Here is an 18,876-nt window from a genome sequence, read left to right on the forward strand (position 1 = left end):
TGATGAGGTCTGTTCTGAGTGGAACCTGTCCTGTTAAACCACTGTATGGTCTTGGCCACCATGCTGCAGCTCAGTTTTAGGGTCCTGGCAAACTTCTTATAGCCTAGGCCATCTTTATGTAGAGCAGCATTTATTTTTTTCAGATCCTCAGAGAGTTCTTTGCCGTGAGGTGCCATGTTGAACTTCCAGTGACCAGTATGAGAGAGTGAGAGTGTGAGAGCGATAACACCAAATTTAACACACCTGCGACCCTGTAACGCTAACAAGTCACATGACACTAGGGAGGGAAAATGGCTAACTGGACCCAATTTGGACATTTTCACTTAGGGGTGTACTCACTTTTGTTGCCCGCGGTTTAGACATTAATGGCTGTGTGTTCAGTTATTTTGAGGGAAAAGCAAATTTACACTGTTATACAAGCTGTACACTCACTACTTTACATTGCAGCAAAGTGTAATTTCTTCAGCGTTGTCACATGAAAATATATAATAAAATATTTACATAAATGTGAGGGGTGCACTCACTTTTGTGAGATACTATACTCTCCAGTATATACACTCCAGTCTTCTCTACAGCACTTACTCTTGCTTAAGACCTCTTATACTTCAGTCCTCCAGCACTTAAATGCACACCATTACTCACACCATTATTAGGCCTGACACTAATTTAGCCAGGCCTCAATGAAAGGCCTTTTGCGGACAGAGACCTCTGGCCCCTGTGGTGTAGAAATATTTCAGGTGCTAACTGTCTTCTGTTCAGCTACCAATCCCAGATAGCTCTCTTCAGGCCCTGCCAGCTAGCTTGGCTGCATTGACCTCTCTCAACTGCCATTCCCAAAGTCCTCTCTTCTGGTTCTGCACCCATCTCAAACTGCAATCTCCCAGTTCGCTCAGGTGTGCCTCTCCAGTCCTCGGGACTGTGCTCACTCACCAGCCCTCTTGGTTGTGACCAGCTGTCTTCCCTGGAGACTCTTATGCCCCGTACACACGAGCGGACTTAAGTCCGACAGACTTCCAAAGGAGTTCCGTCGGAGTTCTGCTGGAATTCCGTCGGAGTTCTGACAGACTTTTCGGCCGAACGGACTTGGCCACACACAATCACACTAAACTCCGACGGATTCGAACGTGATGACGTACGACCCGACTCGAATAAGGAAGTTCATAGCCAGTAGCCAATAGCTGCCCTAGCGTCGGTTTTAGTCCGTCGGAGTAGCATACACACGAGCGGAGTTTTCGAAGGGGACCGGGTCCGGCGGAGTTCCTTCGGGAAAATTTGAAGCATGTTCCATATTCTAAAGTCCGTCAGACTTTGGTGAATCAAAAGTCCGTTGCAGCCCACACACGATCGGATAGTCTGACGGACTCGGTCCTTCGGACTTTGGATGTTGAAAAGTCCGCTCGTGTGTACGCGGCATTAGAAGTGTTCTCTCCTGCTGTCCTCTCTTTGCTCTCTCATGTGCCTCTCCTTCCAAGATCTCTTCACTCCTCCTGGATGCACCCGAGCCCCGACTCAGGGTCACCCCCTCTCCCAGACTGGGGAGCTCCCGTCCCCGACAGCCTCCACACTCTGTCACTCCTGCTCTTTCTCCTGACAACTCCTCCCCAGCTTGGCTGACCCCTGGTATTTAAGGAGGTCTGCCCCCTACCAATCTGAGTTGGGGATTTGTCAAGACTCCTCAGGATACCCCAGGCAGCTCCACCCCTCCTCCCCTCCTCTACCTCCAGCACTTTATAGAAGGAAGAGCAAGGTGACAGTGATGCTACCTTTGAGTCACCCAACCCTGCCCTAGGCCACTCCCAGCCTAGAATGAAAACAAACAGGCCTAGCCACCAGCTAGGCCTGCCTACATTTTCCTACTCTCCAGAACAATCCTTACTGTAGTACCTACCTAACTAGAGGGTGCTACAGTGATGTTCAGTGGGAGAAGGGCCTCTAATTATTGGTGTTCGGAAGGAAGCAACCCCACCGTACCAATGTTTAAACTCACGTACACAGCCAGAGGGAGTACTAAAAAATTTGACAAAATATGGGCAGGTTGGATCCAATGTGCCCCATGTGATGGAATATCTTCTTAGGATGGGGGGGGTGGGAAGAGACGTAGACAATTATTAATAAAGTGGAAATAGGTAATGATCATGATCCTGAACATGAAAGATGTTCTATTGTATTCCAAATATGTAGATATTGACGAAGAATTTGAATGGAACATGCTTACACCCACGTAGAGCAATATGATGAAAAATGCTTTTATTGTTTAGGCATTGCGAGTAAGTAACACTTGTGTATGTATGCAATTGACAATATAAGGATGTAAAGTCATGAACATGTTATGTACAGATGTACAATGTTATTTTGGATTATGTTATTTTTCTAAAAACAAATAAAAATGTAATCTTTAAAAAAAAATTATTGGTGTTCAGTGGAAGAAGGGCCTACCTACACTTATATTCCATGGGAGAAGGGCTTTCTATTAATGTTACTCAGTGGGAGAAGGGCTTTCTATTAATGTTACTTAGTGGGAGAAGGGCCTCCTTACATTGGTATTTAGTAGGAGAAGGGTTTCCTATTGGTGTTCATTGGAAGAAGAGCCCTCTGTTTCTGGTTCTTTATTTTACACAGGAAATGAGGGGGAACACCTAATTCTCATGCAGCTAAAACTATATGGGCAATATCAAGTGGAGACCCATGTAGTAAGCCCCGAAGCTGGCCTAATTTACTAAATGTGCCCTGCCTGGTGTCCAGCTACACAGGTCCAATCCAAGCAGAGGCAGCCCCAGTTTGTAATGGTCCCCAGAACCTCAGGGGCCCCTGCATGCCTGCACAGGCAGTCAATGTTGATTCATGTAGACCAATCCTTATTTTTCTTTTACAATAGATGTATTTAAAATAATCACTAGCACAAATAAGTGTTAAGCACAAACAAGAATTTAGAGTTGTACTAATGAATGTTTTTGTATTTTCCCCTGTATGTTGCAAATAGCCGAGATGAACCCTTTATAAAAAAAACCTAGCCATTACATAAACATCAGAGTTTGCTCATTAGACAACAATGTAAGCTGGATGTACAAAGAAGTGTTAAACCCTTTTCATCTAGTAGTTAGGTGCAAGAGGTATCCAGCAGGCTTCCCTGTCCCCATCTCCCTTCAGTTTCAGCCTTGTTTTTTTTTTGGATTAAACAACTTCAGAGATTCGGGTTCTACAAAACAACTCAGCTGGTGACGTTTAGTTAGAATGATCCTCGCTGTGAAACCACGACAAGAATTCCACTAGGTTGGAAACGGTGAAACAAAGCACAGAACAATAGGAAAACCCTTGAGTGCAAGGAATTTATCAAGCTCTGTGCTCTTCAACTGACAGGAGACATAGGGGAGAGAGAGGGAAGAGCTGATGGCTTAGACTAGTTGGGGGAGTTAGGCAGAGTGTGTGTCCCCCTCTTCTTTGTTATTCTTAAAGTGCCAAAACTCATTGAATATTCTAATTGCCCCTAAATGCTTCTTGTGTCTTGACCCTGGTGCTGTGTCATTCCAATTCCCTGAGGAGCCCTGAACATGGATTAATCATCTGTACAGATTTCTACACACTCTGCAACTCTTTGTCTTTCCCACACTAAGCGCTCAAAGGTCATTTTTTAGAATGGGTTATTTTTGATGTGATATAAATAATTGATTGGAACGAAAAACACGTTTTCAATAAAAAAAAAGAAAAAGTCAGTTCAGATGATAATCCTTTTTTTATACTATTTTAGATTAGACTGGAATGGATTAAAAAACTCCACGGTATATTAGTCACTTTGAAACTTCATTTAACAGCCAAAGGAAACATTCAGACCAGTGCAATTACTTTTTTCTTAAGCCCCAGTTCACACCAGCACGGCTTAGAAATCATTCTACTTCAGTGCGACTTCAAAGCCGCAGATCAATGCCATTTGGATTGGTGATTTCATTGCGGCTCTCATCTTCCTTTAACAGAAGTCAGTGCAAGCCGCAATGAAAAGTATTACAGGAACATTTTTCAAAGTTGCTGTGACTTGAGTCTCTATGGTTTGAACAGTTCCATTGTTGAAAATAAGGTGTGACCTGTCATGTGATTTTGAATTGTCAAATCACATGACAAATCGCATTGGTGTGATGTGACTTTTGCAGCCATACCAGAATAAAACATATTAAAGTGGAAGATAAGTCCACTTTTTAACTTCTGTCTACAGGTAAGCCTATAATAAGACTTATGCCATTTGCACACGATTGGAATTATGGTGGGAAAAAGGTCTGATGGTTTTCCCGACGGAATTCCGCTCAAGCTGTCTTGCCTACATACGGTTCACACCAAATTCTGACCGCCAAGAATGCGGTGACGTACAACACGTACGACTGGACTAGAAAAAGGAAGTTCAATAGCCAGTAGCCAATAGCTTCCATCTCGTAGTTGAATCTGAGCATGTGTGATTTTTTGCGTGTCGGAATTGCATACACACGATTGGAATTTCTGAAATTTTTTCCATCGGGAAAATTGAGAACATGCTCTCCAATTTTTGCTGGCGGGAATTCGGCCAACTAAATTCCAATGGAGCGTACACACGGTCGCATTTTCCGATGAAAAGCTCTCATCAGTCTTTTGCTGGCCGAAATTCCGATCGTGTGTATGCGGAAGTACATGTAGGTATAGTGACTATCTCCTAAACTTGCACTGTTTAGGAGATATTTACACGGGATGCAGCCGATGGCGTCACCTGTGCATGCGTTCTGAAAGGACCGCATATCCATACCACACCTTCAGAGCCTTGTGCCGGGCCATTCATACAGCTGGAGCCTGCAAACCCGAAAGGAAGACTGGAGGGAAGATGAAAGCTGTGTCAGTGATGACAGTGCACCACTGGAGGGCTTCGTTCTAACCAGTTGCCAACCAGCCGCCGTCATTTTACGCGCATGCACCCGCTGCACAGCGGAGATGCCAATGCTTGTGGCCAATGGTCGCGATGACCGCCGGCCACGAGCGATCACGAGCACGAGACACAGAACACAGAAGCGTGTGTATAAACACACAAATCCCTGTTCTGAGAGGAGTGACAGACTATTAGCTAGGAACCACGATCCGTCACTTCCTCTAGTCATTCCCCACCCCCTTCAGCTAGAATCACCTCCCAGGGAACACAGTTAACGCCTTGATCGCCCACTAGTGTTAACCTGTTCACTGCCAGTGACATTTTTTACAGTAATCAGTTCATTTTTATAGCACTGATCGCTGTATAAAAGCCAATGGTCCCAAAAATATGTCTAAATTGTCCGATGTGTCCACCATAATGTCACAATCACGATAAAAATTGCAGATCACTGCCATTACTAGTAAAAAAAATAAAAATAATAATAATAAAAATGCTATAAATCCATCCCCTATTTTGTAGACGCTATAACTTTTTCGCAAACCAATCAATATACGCTTATTGCGATTTTTTTTACCAAAAATATGTAGAACAATTAGTATTGGCCTAAACTAAGGAAAAATATTGTGTTTTTTCAAAATTGAAGCTCTTTTTTTGTTTATAGTGCAAAAAAAAAAAAAACACAGAGGCGATCAAATACCACCAAAAGAAAGTCTGTCGTTTACTACCGCTTTAGATATGTTTTAAAAAATGATATTGAAGTATGTATTCTTAAATCTATGTTTAAAATATTAACTTATATATTCTTGGACACATTGTATTCCAATTATTTCCAGCAGGGTCAGGACAAGGGGGCAGGAGGGGCGGCTGCCCTGGACACTATGGTTTCATGTGGGGTGGGGAGTTCTGTCGGGTGATTGAGGGGGAGGAGATTTGTGTTGGGAGGAGCAATTGTGGGGGGATTTATGTTGAGAGGGGGGAGGGTGTAAAAGGATTTGTTCTAGGAAGGGAGATTTGGGGGGTTTATGCAAGAAGAGGTGATATGGTGAAAGGGGAGGAGAATTGTGCTAGGAGAGGACACTTTTGTTTGGGGGTGATCTGCGCTAGGAGGGGAATTTTGAGGGGTGTATTTGTTCTAGGAGGGGAGATTTGGAGTGGGGGAGGATGTTTATTCAGAGGGTAAATTTGACGGGTAGAGGATTTGTGCTAGGAGGGGTGACTTTTTTTGGAGAGGGGCATTTGTGTTAGAGGGATTTTGGGGATGGGGGGCAAAGATTTGTGCTGGGAGGGGGGATTTCAGCAGGGGGCAGATTTGTACTGGAGGAATTTATGATGCGGGGATAAGCATGCAGATTAGTACAAATTTTTTTTGGGAGGGATTTTTGCTGACATACATTTTGAGAGGGGCACAGTTTGGCATGTTCACCCTGGGCTCTAGTTGACCTTGTCCCATGACTGATTTACAGCCTACTCCCATTGATCTGATTGACCCTGAAAAGTTTGGAAACTTACTTTGTGAAGCTCCCGCACTTATTTATTTCTGTTTCAATATGTTTATTGAAAATTTTGAATAAACAGGAATAAACAAGAGACTACAATCTGCTCCTTGTGCGCCCTCTCAGGGGCTACAAAGCATGAATATGAAACCAAAGGGCAAACCATCACATTATACTTATAAAAACACAAGAAAAGGAAGGAAAAAGAGTAAGGGATGGTATCGAGACTGGCTCCAGTACCAAGCAACTCGTTCTTTTATCGTTTCCGGAGGGCAAGCCCTTCTCCCACTACCCCCTTCTACGGGGGGCAGCAGTATTTGTTAGCAATGAGAGAGATTACAAAGAAGAGTGAAAAGAGATAGGGAACAGAAGAAGGAAAGGTAGGGAGAAAAGAGGGGGAAGAAAGGAGGGGGAAGGTTCGGGTGTGGACGCCTCGCCAAGAGGAGTTAGACCAAGCCCAGGCATGCAGCTTGGAGCCCGGGGAACTCATAGGAGATCCACGGCTCCCAGATTTTTAGAAATTTAGCATGAGAATTATGGACAATACTGGACATACGTTCCTGAAGTAACATAGCAGTCATGTGGGTTTTAACCCCTTGAAAATCTACCCGTTGGGACTTCCAGGCTTGGGCAATGGTCCGCTTGGCCGCTATAAATAAATAAGTAGCGAGCTTCTGTTGAGGGCCTCACAAACCAGGTACCGGACAATGTAGAAGAGCTAGCTTAGCGTCCCTTCGGATCGTAAGGGGGAAGAGTGTCTGCAGCAAACCAAAAATCCTAGACCAGAACCCCACCAGCCCTGGGCAAGCCCACCATGTGTGCATAACATCACCTCGCTGTCCACAGTTGTGGAAGCATCTGTCAGTACTCCCAGGGAAAGCCCGAGCTGTGCGGGCAGGTACCCAATACCATCGGAACATTACTTTATATGCAGCCTCTAGGGTATTTGTGTTGAACGAGCATTTGGCGACCGTTTTCCAGGCCCTGCTCCAGTCCTCTGGGTCTACTGGGGCCTGAAGGTCCTTTTCCCATTGAGTCATATAAGAGAGGAGTGCTGATGGCGGGCGACCATTCAGAGAGGCATAAATGGCCAAAATAAGACCTGGGGACCCTGGGGCGTGCTGGCATGCATGTTCAAAAAAAGTTTTTTGGAAGGGGTAGGTGGACATGCGGCGCAACGTTGCAATCCAGTGCTTTAATTGGATAAAGTGATAATGCTCGTTAGCTGGCGCCCCTTGTGTTTCCCGGATACTCTCCCAGGAGGGGAGTAAGCGTGAGGACAGAAAATTTTGGACTCGTGGGTAGCCATGTGAGGACCACCAGGAGAATGCCTGGGGCTCCTCCAGACCCGGTGGGAAAAGAGGGTTATGAGTGAAGGTGTAGGGGTAGAAAGGGGGACATCAGATTACTGGAAAAGCGAACTGAGTCCCACACCCGCAGACCATGTAGCAGCATGGGGCTTAGGGAGGGAGGGCGCAGATTTCCGGGGAGCCAGAGGAGTGCCTGAAGTGCACAAGGGTCACAGCCAGGCACCTCAAGGAGCACCCACAGAGGGACAGCCACGTTTGCATGGAGCATAGTCAACGGAGAGATCTGGGCTGCTGTGTAATATTTAGAGATATTGGGGACCCCCAAACCTCCCCGAAGCCTATGGGTATAAATGGTCGCTCTAGGTACCCTGGGGCGTTTGCGCACCCATATAAATTGGAGGATTTTATTCTGCAAGAGTCTAAGGAAAAAAGTGGGTACCCGGACAGGCAAAGTACAAAAATAATAAAGGACTTTAGGAAGAATCGCCATCTTCACCGCCGAGATCTTGCCTACCCATGAGAGAGTGGAGAATTGCCAGGCTTGCATAAGGGTGGACACCGTTCGCAACAGGGGATAATAATTGGCAGAGAAAAGGGAAGAATAAGACGGCGTTAATTTGACACCTAAATAATCAATCGAGTGGGATGCCCAAAGGTATGGAAAATGGTCCTGGAGACGCTGCACCAGTTCCAGAGGGAGGGTAACGTTCAGCGCTGTGGTCTTGGAGGGGTTCATTTGAAGACCCGAGAAGGCTGAAAATCGGTCTAATACTAGTTGCAGGTTGGGCAGGGAGATAAGCGGGTTTGATATGGTCAAAAGGGCGTCGTCCGCAAAGAGGTTCACTTTGTATTGAGTGCCCGCGTAAGGGATTCCCGAGATATCGCTATTAGCCCTGATCGCTGCCGCCAGTGGCTCCAATGCCAGGATAAATAGTGCCGGGGACAGGGGGCATCCCTGTCTAGTCCCCCGGAGTATCGGGAAAGGGTCAGAAAAGAAGGCCGCATATTTTACCGACGGTGCGGAATAGAGGGCCTGGATCCATTGCAGAAAATGTGGTCCATATCCCCATTTGGTTAGAACAAAGTAAAGGTAGTCCCAGGAGAGCGAATCAAACGCTTTATAAATATCTAGGGAGAGCAAAAGTCCTGGTATTTTACGCTGACGAAGTATATGAAGGAGATGGACCACCTTGCGGACATTGTCCCCCGCCTGGCGACCGGGCACAAAGCCCACCTGATCCCTGTGAATGAGGGCCTGAAGATATCTGTTGACTCGTGTGCTCAGAACCTTTCCCAGAACCTTCAGGTCGACATTCAACGGGGATATGGGACGAAAGGACTGCGGGTCAGTGGCTTCCTCGGGTGACTTAGGGATCATAGAGATATGGGCTTTCAGCGAGTCTGGCGAGGGTCTAGCACCTTCCCACCAGGCGTTGAAATAAGACGTTAGATGGGGCGTGAGCAGGGACGCAAATGTCCTATAGTATAGACCGGTAAAGCCGTCCAGGCCCGGGGCTTTGGATGGCTTAAGGGACTTTAGGGCTTGGGCGACCTCCATTTCCGTTATAGGAGCATTCAAATTGGCCTGTGCCGCCGAGGATAATAAAGGAAGACTAATCGATTGGAAGAATCTCTCGGCCTTGTCTCGGTCGAAGGTAGCTGGCCCACTATAGAGGGAGGAGAGGAAGGAGGCAAAGCCAGCCGCTACCTTGGATGGATTTGACGTGAATCCCCCACCTGTCACCTGTAATCGAACTGGCCTGCCCGAACGTCCCGCTGAATTAAGTTTCCTAGCTAACATAGGACCAGGTTTGTTCGAGCAACTGTAGAATTTATAATTGGACCAGCGCAGGGCTTTCTCCGCCTGAGCAGAGGCGAGCAGGTCCAACTCAGTGGCCAAGTTGTCACGTGTCTGCCTATGGGCTACCGTAGGACGCGCCTTCCACGTCGCATCTGCCGCTTCTAACAAGGAAGTCAACTCCCGTATCCGCTGCTCCCTGGCCCGCTTTGTACGGGAAGCAATCTGGATTAGATGTCCCCTGACCGTCGCCTTGTGGGCTTCCCACAAGGCAACTGGAGAATCAACTGAGCCTACATTTTCTGTGAAATAGGTTTGGATATGTGTTTCTATCTGAGAGGATGTTGCTTGCGTACTCGGGAGGGATTCATTAATCCGCCAGAGAAAGGCCGGGCGGGAAAATCCCGCCAAGGAGATTCCGAGGATCAGGGGATCATGATCAGACCATGGAGAAGTCGCGATAATGATCTTATGTACCAACGGCAGGGAACTAAGTTGCAGAAACACGTGATCTATTCTACAAAAACTCTGGTGGGGGTTAGAGAAAAAGGTAAATTCCTGTGACAACGGATGTTGCTCGCGCCACACGTCCACCATGCCATATGACTGGAAGAGATCACGCAATATTTGTTCTTGGGAGGCATCACGGGACGGAGGCACTTCCCTGAGACTACACCTGTCCAAAGAGGAGTTAAAAACAGAATTGGAGTCTCCCATCATAATCAGGAGGCCTTTTTGGTGCCTAGTGATCACCTGAAGCAAATGGGAGAAAAACCTCTGTTGAAATGAATTAGGAGCATAGTATCCAACCAAAGTGACCTCCTGGTCCCACACGGTGCCCTGCAAGATCAAATATCTACCCGTAGGGTCCGCGATTTCCTTAGAACAGGTGAATTGGAGGTTACGCCTAAAGGCCATCAGCACCCCTCTTTGCTTCTCAGAAGCGGAAGCCGTATAAAACACTGGATTATGGGAGGACAAATATTTGGGGGATGAGGATAGGGAGAACCTGGTTTCCTGCAGACACACCACATCAATAGATTGAGATTTTAGATGACGGAAAACCTTTGACCTCTTAATGGGGGAATTAAACCCATGGATCTTCTGCGAGAATATTTTCAGCACATTCTGAGCCATCTGGGGGTAAAGGAAGGTCCATATAACGCACTTATTTATTTCTTTGAATTCTGTGACACTACGCCCTGTGAGTAGGCACTGCTGTGTCACACATTTCACAGAGCCTGCCTTCTGAACTACAGAGGTGCTGAGAGGAGGAGTTTCCGGGAGTGGCGTCAGTACATGAAATCACTACTTGCAGGCTGCAAGGTACCATGAGATATGTAGCCCTTAGAAAATGAATGTAAACAGCAGAGGAGAAGCTTCAAAGCATGCTGAGAATGCAAGAAGTATGAGGCGGCCAGAAATCAGGCAGAACTGTTTTTTTTTTTGTTTGTTTTTTCAAACATAACTATCGTTTGTAATGATATTACAATGCTGATGTCCTAAAAATAAAAATGGATGCTGTGACCATAGACATACCTCCCAACTATCCCGGATTTGCCGGAACCATATCGGGATTTTATGTAAGTTCTGATGTCTCTGCAAATCAAGGCTGAATTCCAGTACTTGGCTTCAGCTACTTGCATTGCTGGGGTGTGCAAGCGTGGGTACCAGCAGAGATTTTTCTCAGCCACAAAGTTGTGCCTCCTCTGGCGCTGCTCACCTTACTCCTTGCTCACTACTGTCACTTGTAAATACAGAAGCACTGCTTCCATATTTACAAGTGACAGTGCTACTCACTCAGCGGCCGCACAGAACCCCTTCACCTCCCTGGCACTGCACATCTTAATAGTAGAGCAGAGGAGGGAGGGGGCGGGGTATCTACACGCGTCAAGGCCGTTGTCAGCTTCATGGCGGAAGCACTTTATTATTCAGAAAATCAGTGCAGGCTGCTGGGGTGGGTAAGTTGTAGGTGCTCTTTTGCAGCAGTTCCACGCTTTCATGCATTCCTGGGAGAGGATTTGTGGGGAAGAGAGCTCTGTACTGGAATGGAGGAAGGGGGATGAGCCCCTTAACCCTGCCCTTTGTATGTAGCACACCCCTCAACCTTGCACCCAGTACATAGAGCACCCCTCAACCCTGAACTCAGTACATAGCGCACCTCTCAACCCTGCACTCAGTATGTAGCACACCCCTCGACCCTGCACTCAGTATGTAGCACACTCTTCAACCCTGCACACAGTACTTAGCGCACCTCTCACCTCTGCACTCAGTTCGTAGTGCACATCTCACCTCTGCACTCAATACATAGCGCACCTCAGCACTCAGTACATGGCACACCTCTCAACTCTGCACTCAGTACATAGCACAACCCTCATTCCTGCACTCAGTCAGTACATAGTGCACCTCTCAACTCTGCACTCAGTACGTAGTGCACCTCTCAACCCTGCACTCAGTACATAGCACATCCTTCAACCCTGCAATCGGTACGTAGCGCACCTCTAAACCCTGTACTCAATACGTAGCGCACCTCTCAACCCTGCACTCAGTATGTAGCGCAACCTTCGACCCTGTACTCAGTACATAGTGCATCTCTCAACCCTGCACTCAGTACGTAGCACACCCTTCGACCCTGCACTCAGTACATAGCGCACCTCTCAACTTTGCACTCAGTACGTAGCACACCCTTCGACCCTGTACTCAGTACATAGTGCACCTCTCAACCCTGCACTCAGTACGTAGCACACCCTTCGACCCTGCACTCAGTACAGAGCGCACCTCTCAGCTCTGCACTCAGTATGTAACACAGCCCTCATTCCTGCACTCAGTACATAGCGCAACTCTCAACTCTGCACTCAGTACCTATCACACCCCTCAACACTGCACTCGGTACGTAGCGCACCTCTAAACCCTGTACTCAATACGTGGTGCACCTCTCAACCCTCTCGCCCTTAAGCTCCTCCCACTGCTAAGAGTTTGGCCACCCCAAAATTTTGCCATGACATGCTATGTACACTGCAAGTCACTTCCTCCCTCAAGTGTCCCTCATTTTGAATTTCAAAAGTTGAGAGGTATGACCATAGAAAGTGAAAGTGAAAGTGAGGAGGAAATGGAGAATTTAGGAAGTCTTTTCACATGGAGCCGCTTTGCTCCACTTATCAGGGAATACAACCCAACCCATGATGGCCGGGTGGCCAGATGTGCGTTTACATGAGGCTATCTCTGATCACTTTTAGGTCCGGTAAAATTGAAAAGGACAAAGTCATTTTTGTAATTCATTTTTTGTATCTAAACAGACTTTTTTTTGGACCTAAACAGGACACAAGGCCAATTACATCAGCCTGCCCATAGCGCTGCATGGAGCTTCGGAAGGGTGGACCTGATTGGAACCCTGTATGAAAGAGCCCCAAACCATCAATCCCCTTTATGTCCAGTAGGCCCCGACACTACACGTTGGTAAATTTTGATAACTATGTGACTAGCTTTTGAAAGTCTCGGAATGTTGAGTAAATGGATGGATTGGACAATCGGATTACAATGTTTGTGGATAGCTTAACACTTGCTGTGGCTGCACGGCTAGTAAAAAAATTTATTCTCTGTAAGCATAATTTCACTTTTATAACTCAGAAAATTAATAAAATATGCTATTATATTTAAAGGAAACCTTTCCAGAGAGAACCATGGAGTCTGCCATTGCTGACATCTGATTGTGATTCTGCAAATGTGAATTGCCTGGTTGTTATGATGATCCTCTAGTTCAGGGATATGCAATTAGTGGACCTCCAGCTGTTGCGAAACTACAAGTCCCATCATGCCTTTGGGTGTCATGCTTGTGGCTGTCAGAGTCTTGCTATGCCTTATGGGACTTGTAGTTCTGCAGCAGCTGTAGGTCTGCTAATTGCATATCCCTGTTCTAGTTTCAGTAATGGAGAATGTTTTTTTTTAATTATTATTAAGACTTCTGCTTTAATTCTGAGTTTTCTCATTTGTTCCAGGTCAGTAACCTAGAAAGTACCATGAAGCCATTCATTCAGTATAACAGCCAAGCAATTAACATTTTCCTCAGGAGGACAGCAGTGGCTGGAGAGAGTGCATTGCCTTAGCTGGGAGACATGCCTTTTCTTCTACAACTTGGCTAAAACAAAATACATCCACTTACCTGTTAAAGTGTAATGCCCCGTACACACGAGCGGACTTTTCGACATCCAAACTCCGACGGACTGAGTCCGGCGGACTATCCGATCGTGTGTGGGCTGCAACGGACTTTAGCGAAGCTAAAGTCTGACGGACTTTAGAAATGAAGCATGCTTTAAATTTTCCCGACGGAACTCCGCCGGACCCGGTCCCCTTTGAAAAATCCGCTCGTGTGTGTGCTACTCCGACGGACTAAAACCGACGCTAGGGCAGCTATTGGCTACTGTCTAGGAACTTCCTACGTCGAATCCAGTCGTACGTCATCACGTTCGACTCCGTCGGAGTTTGGTGTGATGGTGTGTGGTCAAGTCCGTTCGGTCGAAAAGTCCGCCAGAACTCCGTCGGAACTCCGGCGGAACTCCGGCGGAACTCCTTTGGAGGTCTGTCAGACTTAATCCCTCTCGTGTGTACGGGGCATAAGTGCACTTTTATTAGAAGTTCTTGACTAGAAACACACCTTTTTCCCACTAATGCCCCGTACACACGAGAGGGATTAAGTCTGACAGACCTCCAAAGGAGTTCCGCCGGAGTTCCGCCGGAGTTCCGACGGAGTTCTGGCGGACTTTTCGACCGAACGGACTTGACCACACACCATCACACCAAACTCCGACGGAGTCGAACGTGATGACGTACGACTGGATTCGACGTAGGAAGTTCCTAGACAGTAGCCAATAGCTGCCCTAGCGTCGGTTTTAGTCCGTCGGAGTAGCACACACACGAGCGGATTTTTCAAAGGGGACCGGGTCCGGCGGAGTTCCGTCGGGAAAATTTAAAGCATGCTTCATTTCTAAAGTCCGTCAGACTTTAGCTTCGCTAAAGTCCGTTGCAGCCCACACACGATCGGATAGTCCGCCGGACTCAGTCCGTCGGAGTTTGGATGTCGAAAAGTCCGCTCGTGTGTACGGGGCATAAGATCTTCGCTGGGTGGCCTCACTAAAAATTGACTTAAATTTTATAGGAAACCTGAAGGTTGGTACAACGGATCTCTGTATCTGAAGATGCTAGTTGCCTGGTTGTCATGCTGGCCCTCTTGCTTTAATACTTTGAGTTACTGACCTAGAACAGGCAAGCCGATTAGATAAGTCTTCTGACATTACTCAGGCTCTCCTAATCTGTATACTTGTCCCAAGTCAGCATCTCAAAAAGTATGAAAGACTGAGGATTACCATAACAGCCAGGCAATTATAATTTCCGGAGTCCACAATGGCAGCATGTACTATACGTGCGTTTTCATGCACTTTCATAGGCTTCAATGGACCATGAAAATGCATAAAACAAACAGACATGCCTCAATTTTTTCTTTCAATCTGTTTATTCATTTTCCAGCAGAGAAATACAACTAGATCAGTAATCCAAATGGAATATATTAGATATAAAATACAGAAAATAAGTCCTCCAGCTCAAATATAATCATTTTGAACAACATGCTATTAAAGAGGAAGTAAACCCTGGTGGGTTTTCCTGCCTTTCTTCTTCCCTGCAAAGTAAAGGCATAATGTGCTAGTATGCATCGCATACTAGCACATTATGTGACACTAACCTACATACGAAGCCTGCATCGCCCCCCCCTGCAGGCCGCATCCATCTTCACCCGTCTTCCTGCCAGGGCCGCAGACTCCGGCTGTGTGACTGGCCAGAGCCGCGTGACATCACTCCTGCTCTTGCACGCGGGAGCTGCTGGTCACGCTCCTGAAAAAAAAACGGCACGGGCAGCCATTCCTTCAGAACGCATGCGCCGATGACATCATCGGTGCAGTATACGGTAAATATCTCCTAAGTGGCGATATAAGGAGATATTTATAGTACCTATAGGTACGCCTTATTCTAGGCTTACCTATAGGTACAACTTACACAGAGAGGTTTACAACCTCCTTAAGAACAAGAATGACCTAGAGCCCCTTTGGGTGAAGAGATGTAGTGTTATTTATCTGCCGTCACCTATAAAATTAGGGAAACAAAACCCATTTATGGGGCTTGGAGTTCGAAACAGTCCATGACCCATCAAATGCCACTGAGGTTATGGGGAAAAAAAAGGCAAGATACTAGATGAAGATCTCCATCAGGTCAGACATGCCTCATTTTTATCATCTTTTTCCAGGGGCTGACTTTGGCCATCTTGATTGGTCGGAGAGGAATGGTGTCACTCCCGTACATGCGCAAAAGCGTTGTCATCCCGGCAGACAGGCACTGTGCCGCAATGTAAATTGGGCTGCGTTTGCGGCTTCCAAAGAAGATTGCGAGCTGGCAGGCACATTTGTTTTATTGCAGAGAGGACAATTCATGTTTCTTCTGCAATAAAGAGTAAGCCTGCCCACAGTTTTTTCTTTTTAATTATTATTATGTTATTATTATTTTACAGGATGTATATAGCACCAACACACACAAAGCGCTTTACAACATGTTACCTTTAGTTCCCTCCCTTTAACTAAGCTGATTGGTTGCCATACATAGCTGCTCCAGATTCTGTCTGCTCCAGTTTTGATAAATTCCCCCATGTAGCTTTAATATACATACATTTTTGTAGGTTCCAAAGCGCATGTAAAACCTCAGAGGTGCGAACCGTGCCCAATAATCAGCCCCTTATGAGAATTTCTAAAATGCAGCATGCAAAAGCAAGAAATTATGCCGTGTACACACGATCGGAATTCCGGCCAGAAAAAGACCGATGAGAGCTTTTCATCTGAAAATGCGACCGTGCGTATGCTCCATCGGAATTTAGCTGTCCGAGTTCCCGCCAGCCAAAAATTGATAGAATGTTCTCAATTTTCCCGATGGAAAAACTTTCTATCGGTAATTCCGATCGTGTGTATGCAATTCCGACACGCCAAAAATCACGCATGCTCAGATTCAACTACGAGACAGAAGCTATTGGCTACTGGCTATGGAACTTCCTTTTTATAGTCACGTTGTACGTATTGTACGTCACCGCGTTATAAACGATCGGAATTTGGTGTGACCGTGTGTAGGCAAGACAGCTTGAGCCGAATTCCATCAGAATTTCGTCTGGAAAACCATCAGAGCTTTTTCTGATGATCATTACGATCGTGTGTACGCGGCATTAGTATCAGTGTATTTATTACTATGTGCATTGTTTCTTTGCTTTTTTATGAATTTATTTACTTTTTATTATTTTTAGTACATTAAATCTTTCTTAGTTGTGCTAGCTGCCTGTAGTATACAAGTTGTGCAGTCATGCTGGTTCCCTGGCTGGAAGATCTAAAGAGCTTATGTGATGTCTGGAGGGGGGAGTGTGTAGCCTCAGCTGGAAGACACGCCTTTCTTCTACAACTAGCTGGATAAGAAAAAAAGACATCTACTTGGCTACTTAAGGGGGAATTCTCATCAGTGTCACTTGGGCCAGCTCTCTGTTTGCAGGCTGGTCCACTGCCCTCCATGAGACAGAGATGGGAGATTGGAGCAGCATGCAGAGAGCTCTTCTCATCATCTTGGGACTGGTCCTCACTTTCTGCATTCACACCACCAACTGCCAGGGTAAGACTGCACAATAATGCCATCTGACCCAGCCATCAGGGCACTGCCAGAGCTGCATCTCATTAGGAACTGTTTATTATTTGTCTCCTCAATCTGCTTTTTATACATTTTATTTATTGTACTTTTTTTATTCTTGTCATTTTTTTTCTTGTTTACAAAGTGCCATACAACAGCAAAATATGTTGTCTAGGATTTGCTAGATTTATTGTTACTATTAATCATGTTGTTTACTTATTTATCGTGTAGATCACAGTACAACTTTGTTGTAGTTTTTCTAATATTTATGCATGCTGACACATAAAAGTTCAGGAAGTCATAACAAAAATATTTCAGCAATTTAATACAGCTAGAATAATAAAATATGATCACCGACTGGTCAGTATAAGTTCTAACCTTGTGTACAAAAGTGCACTTTACTAACTTACCGTACATTCATCATCACGTTTTTCATAGGACTTTAATTATAGAATTCTGGTTGCAAGCTGGTACTCTGCATATAACATGTATTTTATATATTTATATATATATATATATATATATATATATATATATAAACAATAATTTTAATATATATATATATATATATATATATATATATATTTAATATTAATATTATTTGATTTGATTCAAATTATATTATTTTTTTATTATATATTTAATTATATATTTATTGTATACTTAATTATATGAATAAACATTTTATATATATATATATATATATATATATATATATATATAAAAATAAAATGTGTGTGTGTATTATATTTTTATTATATAGACATATTTTGGATACTGTATATATATGTATATATATATATATATATATATATATATATATATATTATATGTTTTATTATATTATTATTTTTAAATTATAGTTTTATTATATACTTAATTATAGGAGTATGTTCTGAACGTATGTATATGTGATTATATACTGTAGCCAGCAAACTGATAGATCTGTGGATTTTTCCAGACTAGTTAGTAATGTCACCTTCTACTCCCTGAATGTGTGAATGAGCCCAGCTGACTTGAGGGGGGAGCTCAGCAAATCCTTGGGAGCATGTAGTGGCAGCATGAAAAAGGTAGCTGTTGGTCGCACTGTGTATGGATACAAGTTAAAGTTAAAATGACCACAGTCCACCCAAAAGTGATATCTCAGTTTTGGCTCATGCAGACAAATCATAGCCCCCATTTGTCTCTTGTGTCTCGGGGGGAACTTGGATGGTGGGTACCCATCTCTGCACATCTGTTGTGTCCATCACAAATGTCTCTTGTTGGCATTGCCATGCATTTATTAATATAGAGAATGCAGATGCAAGAGTCCCCTGCAGAAGTGAGTTATAAAATACTTCTGGGGATTTGTCTCCTCAGCATTCACCAAAGAAGTGTTTATCAGTTTTTGGTGAGTCCAATACAAGCAATGTATCGATAGAATGACCAGTGTCATGTATCAATGCTAGCTTGTTCCAAAAATAGTCAGCAATCCCTCCTTGGAGTGTATGTCAATCACTAAAATCACATATAAGCTTCTAAGTGTTAAAGTTGTTCAAAAGCTGGTTGTCCATGAAGGTCCTTGTTCAGGCACTTTGTGTTGTAGGGTGACAATGCTCTGTCCCCGTCTCAGAATTTTGTTCCTGTGCTGTCCCCCAGTTTTATGGTGGACTACAACCAACCAACTGTTTTGGCACTCATTGCAGAGGCATGTCA

The 18,876-nt window shown here is 45.0% G+C and overlaps 1 protein-coding gene across 2 annotated transcripts in view; it reads left to right on the forward strand.

Moving 5' to 3' along the window:
• The first annotated feature begins 17,009 nt into the window (after positions 1–17,009).
• LRP2 (LDL receptor related protein 2) overlaps positions 17,010–18,876 on the forward strand; it is a 348,324-nt gene continuing 346,457 nt past the window's right edge. The window contains exon 1 of one of the 2 annotated variants that reach the window (XM_077447895.1): positions 17,010–17,166. In XM_077447895.1, the coding sequence (XP_077304021.1) occupies positions 17,079–17,166 (88 nt within the window). In that variant the 5' untranslated portion in view covers positions 17,010–17,078. The remainder of the gene's footprint in view (positions 17,167–18,876) is intronic. The other variant, XM_077447894.1, reaches the window with a different exon arrangement.

This window comes from Lithobates pipiens, unplaced genomic scaffold (genome assembly GCF_037356315.1).
Source record: "Lithobates pipiens isolate NorthernLeopardFrog02 unplaced genomic scaffold, aLitPip1_a1.2 Scaffold_22, whole genome shotgun sequence".
Lineage (NCBI taxonomy): Eukaryota > Metazoa > Chordata > Amphibia > Anura > Ranidae > Lithobates > Lithobates pipiens.